This window comes from Cynoglossus semilaevis, chromosome 16, assembly GCF_000523025.1.
Source record: "Cynoglossus semilaevis isolate Cse_v1.0 chromosome 16, Cse_v1.0, whole genome shotgun sequence".
NCBI classification, from domain to species: Eukaryota; Metazoa; Chordata; class Actinopteri; order Pleuronectiformes; family Cynoglossidae; genus Cynoglossus; species Cynoglossus semilaevis.
This window is the reverse complement of record NC_024322.1, coordinates 6,106,961-6,112,722: the sequence shown is the minus strand read 5'-3', so window position 1 is coordinate 6,112,722 and position 5,762 is coordinate 6,106,961. Positions and strand designations below refer to the sequence as shown.

Below are 5,762 nucleotides of genomic sequence, written 5' to 3'. Positions count from 1 at the left end.
TCAGTGGCAGACACGGCCCGTTTCTGAATGGACAAACCAGCAGGTGTGTCACTGGCTGATGGGCATGAACATGGATCAGTATACTCCGGAATTCACGGCTAAAGGAGTGGACGGTCAGCAGCTCCTGCAGTTGGACAGTGACAAACTGAAGGTACGATAAAAAAACTCAGATCTGTTTCAGTAAGAACCAAAAATCAGATGTAATCAGAAAGTGGCTCAGATTCTCAGTAAACAGAGACCATACTGTGAGTGTGACTGCCACCCTGTGGCCAAATGTGACTTTAAAGTCAATGATAGGTCAAGTCAGAAAGGATTGATTTATTTATTAAACTATTTTTGTACATGAAAGGGTTTTTGATATATGCTGCCAGGATGACAACTTTTTACAAGGAGGTCAATGTTGCTCAGTGTTAAATCCAGCAGCATAAATATTGAGTTGTAATACAAACTAACTGACGTGTGAAAAACAGCACAGGGTGAATAGATATTCCAGTGATTTCAAATAAACAATTTTTTTTAATGAACATAGTGTGACTGTGGTCTTCAGTCTGAAAACCAGACTAAAGCTGTGCACTCCTTCCTGCAGGCACTCGGCGTGTCGAGTCAAAGCGACCGCTCAACCATCAAGAAAAAGCTGAAGGAAATGCGTAAAACCCAGGAGAAGCTGGAGAAACAGAGAGAGAAGAGGGAGAAGGAAGTCCGACGCAGCGGGAAACTACCACTTTCTTCTGACTCTGTCTGCTGAGATCGCAGCCCCAGACTCTCAATCCACGTAACTAAAATTTCTATATCAGCCTGAACGTGAAGGACCCGTTGATTATTTTATTTTTCCTTTTTCTTAACAGGTGATACCATGATCTCAGCACATCAGCAAGTCTTAGCTAGGCTGACTAAAGTGCCAGTAGTGACTTAGGGTCTGACTGTAGCTGCCAAAAGATTTAACAAACTTCAGCTTAATCTATTTTTATTATGAAAAAGTGAAATTAGGGGTTTGTGACCAAAAAGGGTTTATTAACATTTTTACCACTATAAAAAGCTAAGGCGATGATATAGCTGTTGCAGCACACACATAAAATTGAAATGTACACCGCTTTTAATGCTTTTTTCCTGTTCCTTTTGCTCGTATAAACTTGGCCTGTTTCCATGTAAACCACCATCTCTGCTGCAGGAACCATTATTGTACAGTTAAGATAAGAAAAGCACTATATTTGTCTTTTTAAGCTTCCATGGGCGACAAGGTTTTAAATGTATAAATACGTTTTATACATGTGCCTATTTAACTGCATATCTTTTTTTTAACTGAATTACCAATGTTTATTTTATACTATCAAACATTTTTCTACTAAGTAGAATAGCCACAATGTTGTTGTTGCTGAAGGGAAAAGCAAAACCCAAATGAACTAGGGACAAAGTTGAAGCTGCTTTTGTGCTGTTCCAGACTCTGTCTGTGTGTCACTGAGCTGGAACAGCGATTATCTGTGGATACGCACACACACACTATTAACACACATGCAAACTACACCAGTCCATTAGATGGTGACACGAGCCTATGACAAGGACTTGTGTGAGTTGGGAAGAACAGCGCCACTAGGTGTATGAATGTGAGGCTGAATGAAGTGTTGATAGCCAAATGTAAAGTCTTCCTGGTTTTTTTTTTTTGTTTGTTTGTTTTTGTTTTACTTATCAAATATGACTCCGTGTACATTGCCATCTGCTGGACTGCAAGAAAATAAAGTTGTCTACATCTTCTGAAATAGACAAACCATTCTTGGTACAAACAGCATCAATAAACTAATTTTGAATACTGACTTAAATACTTAAATTGTTTTTTTCAACATGAATGGCTTAAAGATAATTAATAATTTGTACTTAGTATTATCATCTGTATGAAAGTTACCCTTTGTCCTTTTCTTGCTGTGTTCCTATTTTTACAGGAAAATGAAGGATATCCAGTAGGTGGCAGTTCTGAGCCTCAAAGAAGGCAGACTAGCTTTTTGTTTTGCTTTGTTTTTTGTTTTTTTCAAGAGCAAGTGGCACTTTTTGGAACAGGATCAGTTTACAGTTTTGCAGTTGTGACTTTAAAACCTAAATCTTTTTTTTATGGTGCCAAACAACTTGGATTCAATCTGAGGAGACAATGGGGTTTAAAAGTTTGTTTCCAACCAAGCAAATATATCAATATTTTTGTAGATTTTATTGTACATGTACCACAAAGTACAACTGTTGTGTAACAGTAATAAACATTTGAATAATAGCTTATTGAACAACATGAGACCTAATGACACAACCCCCACCTGAATATTCTTATTAAACATGACACCAGTGGGAAAGAAACATTTAGTTAACCTTTGTCCAGTTAATTGAGCCAAGGTTCTTAGTGAAATAATTTTCCTAAAACCTAAATCAAGACACATGTTACTTTTAGCTCCACTTAACTTGCAGTTCTTTCTTTTTCACAGTAGGGAATATGCAACTCTGTCCACGACAGCTGGAAAGGGGTTTTTAACCTTTGCACAGTGAGTAAAAACATTTAAAAATACTTGAACCCATCATTAGTAGTATTCTGGCATTAACATGACTCAGTGGGCTGAAAAGCTGTTCATTTACATTTCTATAAACAGCCAGACATCTGTTAAGTATATGTTCCCAAATGAGAGTTAACACATATTCTCCAACAAAGTACAGTGAAGTAAACATGGAACTGCAGAAAATATCTCAATCCTAAAAATAAACCAAACACACATTTCCTTTTAAAAGATGAAGCTGCTTGAACTTTCAGTTTTGGCTGGTTTCCTAATAAATGTTTTCTTTAGCCTGAAGTAAAACAAAATGTCATTTGCTGTATCATTCTTAGACAGGCCAGCTCAAACAGTGTCATACATAATAAGATGCCATAGCTTTTGTGTGTTTTTTTAAAAAAGGTAATGAGCCAAAGTGTAACCAGTGTGTCCAGCTTGTCATTTAAGCCTCCAACAATGTACCATACATTGTACGCAGTACCGATTCTGACCACCAGGACGTCAAAACAAACTCCCACAGAAATTAAAAAAACATGAATTGATCCATAATGTATTATAATGTATTTAAAATGTATCACTTCATAGCATTGTACCGAACTAACTAAATATATGCATGTCATTACTGAATGATATTGAAACCCAAATAAGAAAAATGTTTCTGGTTTGTTCCAGTTATAGTTCATAAACTTTCTGTACAGAAAGTCCTTTCAGATAATTAACCTGTGCACACACATCACTGACAGTCTCCTCTGTACACTTTGTTCTTTCAGACCATGTCAAATTAGAAACTGCGAAATGTGGTCATGTCTTTGGGCTCCTTGCTGGGGACGCACCAGTCGTCGGCCTCGTGGATGGTCTTGTAGTGCTTCCACGCAGACTTGTTGTAGACGGGCAGCCTCTCGATGGACTCTGTGGACAGAGCCTGGCAGAACACAGAAAGATCAGATCAGACATGTGTGTCCAGTCGACTCTGCTGTGAATGAGACACACACTGAAACTAATGGAGAGATTACCCGGATAAAAATCACAGCATCCGTGCCGTAGCCCTCCAGAGAGTACAGCTTCAAGTCGCCTTGAAAGTAGCGGGCGTACAGCCGAGAGATGGGCAGTCCGTAGCCATAACCAGCCTGGAGAAAAATACAAAACACAAGTAGATGTGTTTTTTCCGGCTTGGACAGATTGGGTTGGACTTTAACTCACAGTCTACAGATTACAGATTAAGACATGAAGTCTCAGCAATGAACTGGTTTCAGCAGATTTTTCTCTTTAGCTAAAGTCTCATTAATGTTGATACTTGGTACAAAGGAGAAGGTAAGTTTACTGACCAGAGGAGCAGCCTGTGAACCACCCAGGCTCGGCCGAGGAGCGGTGGAGTAGGTGTAGGTGAACAGCCGGTCAATCTTCCGCAACGGCACGCCTCCTCCACGGTCACTCACCTGAGGAGAAACAGGAGGTCTACATGGCACATTTCTCTCCCACTGCTGCTGGACAAACTGTCTGTACCACAGAAGGTTACAGTGAGAGAAGAAGAGTGAACAGTGACTGCAGCAGATCTACCTTCACGGTCAGGTCTTCACTTCCCAGAGCCACCTGTGTGTGGATGGGAGGGTATTCCATGGAATCTCCATGTAACTCCATGGTGGCCCGCATGGCGTTCTGCAGTCAGGTGACAATGTAACCAAGCCTTGCAGACCACTCTGATATAAAACTCCCTGAGGCTGAGTTGAATTTTTGTTTACCTTAAAAAGTTCAAAAACCATGTGATACAAGTGTGACGGGACGTAGACCACAGTGATGGGCTGGTCCTTTTCTTTCTCTGTTATGACAAAAAGTCACGTAAAATAAAAACATGTTTACATAGTACAGGTTTTTGCGGCATTTAAATGATTCATAGATGCAGACGTTTCATGTGTGTAGTGTATATTATCAGCTGTCTTTGCCTGCGTGTGTGTGTTACTACCGTTGAATTCCTCCAGGATCAGCTCCGGGGAGTTCATGTAGTACCGGTCGCAGAGGTTTCGTGCATTTTCATAGGCATCTATAGGAGAAGAAGGTTTGCAGGAGCATATTAGTTATTGATGACACCAATGTTTTTTCTGCTTGCTCCTCAGGTTTTTTGTTTGTATTCTTACCTTTGATGACATCACTGACACAGCAGTGAGGATCAATGCTACCAATCTGCTTAGGATGAGCTGGATTCACCTTCCCACCAAAGAGGAGCGCTGAGAAAAGGAATGAAGAAGATAAAAGTAATGTTTTAGCTACAAACAAAATTGCTACAATCACATTTGTTTACCATTCTGTTGTTCATGGCCTGATATAAAATTATGGATTTTGAGGTAATAATAAGAATGTACTTACTGTGCTGGTTGAGCAACATCCTGATGGAAATGCGACTCATGTAGAAACGATCCAGGAAGTACTGCACGTTTTGGCTCACAATGGGGTCAGTGCCATATGTTTCTTTGTATTCCACCACCCCTTGAGCCATGGTGGGGATGACTTCATTGTGACGGTTCCTGATTTTTATTACAGCACCTGTAAAACTAAATGAAGAAATCAAAAATACAGCAAGAAATCCCAAGGATAAAATCAGGTAAATATGGAGCATATTTGGATGTACTCACTCTACTGTGACTTTTTCATCGTCTGCATTTTTGTCCTTAAATGTCAGGATTTCTTGGAGGCTCTGCATGTACCTGTGCAGAGGATTTAAAAACATCTGTCTGTTTCCAGATAGCATCTCATCAGCAATACGTGAGACAACGTCATACAGAAAAGTCAATAAACACACACCAGCTCTGGACCAACCGGACTGATGGAGTCCTCAGCAAGTTGTCTGGCAACAGGTTGATCTCTTTCATGATGTTTGCCAACCTGACTGGTAACTCCTGCCGTAGGAAGGAGAAGGAGGTTTTCTCACAAGCATTTTCTGATCCTGGTTGTTGAAAACAAAAAGCAAAGAGAGAGATCAATCTCAACATGTGGTTAAATTCTGTAATAATGTAACAGGATAAAAGGTCAATTTAGTTCCTTATTCAAAAAGAATCCTAAATAACAAATTAATTATAATTTACTGACACTCAAAATGATAAATATATTATTTCAAATTATATTTGGAGTTATTGACACAGTATAATCACTGTGCAGTTTAAATACATTCAATGAATAGCTGGACTGTGAGTGTGTGTGTGTGTATGTTTCTTACCAAAATCCAGAAACTGCTTCATGGACAGAGGGGAC

At 39.5% G+C, this 5,762-nt stretch overlaps 2 protein-coding genes across 2 annotated transcripts in view; one reads left to right on the top strand and one right to left on the bottom strand.

Annotated features, from left to right (window-relative positions):
* ppp1r9ala (protein phosphatase 1 regulatory subunit 9A-like A) overlaps positions 1 to 1,808 on the top strand; it is a 23,708-nt gene extending 21,900 nt beyond the window's left edge. Inside the window, 2 exon segments of the mRNA XM_025063958.1 lie at positions 1 to 151; positions 587 to 1,808. The exon segment at positions 1 to 151 is cut by the window's left edge and continues 5 nt beyond it. Of these exon segments, the coding sequence (XP_024919726.1) occupies positions 1 to 151; positions 587 to 745 (310 nt within the window). The 3' untranslated portion in view covers positions 746 to 1,808.
* pdk1 (pyruvate dehydrogenase kinase, isozyme 1) lies at positions 1,675 to 5,756 on the bottom strand. The gene is made up of 11 exons (XM_008328278.3): positions 5,728 to 5,756; positions 5,316 to 5,457; positions 5,147 to 5,218; positions 4,881 to 5,065; positions 4,652 to 4,741; positions 4,480 to 4,557; positions 4,259 to 4,335; positions 4,077 to 4,175; positions 3,845 to 3,955; positions 3,533 to 3,646; positions 1,675 to 3,441 (listed from the first exon to the last, which is right to left on the bottom strand). The coding sequence occupies exons 1-11, from the start codon at positions 5,747 to 5,749 to the stop codon at positions 3,301 to 3,303; spliced, it is 1,131 nt and encodes a 376-aa protein (XP_008326500.1). The 5' UTR covers positions 5,750 to 5,756; the 3' UTR covers positions 1,675 to 3,300.
* Between the last annotated feature and the right edge of the window lie 6 nt (positions 5,757 to 5,762).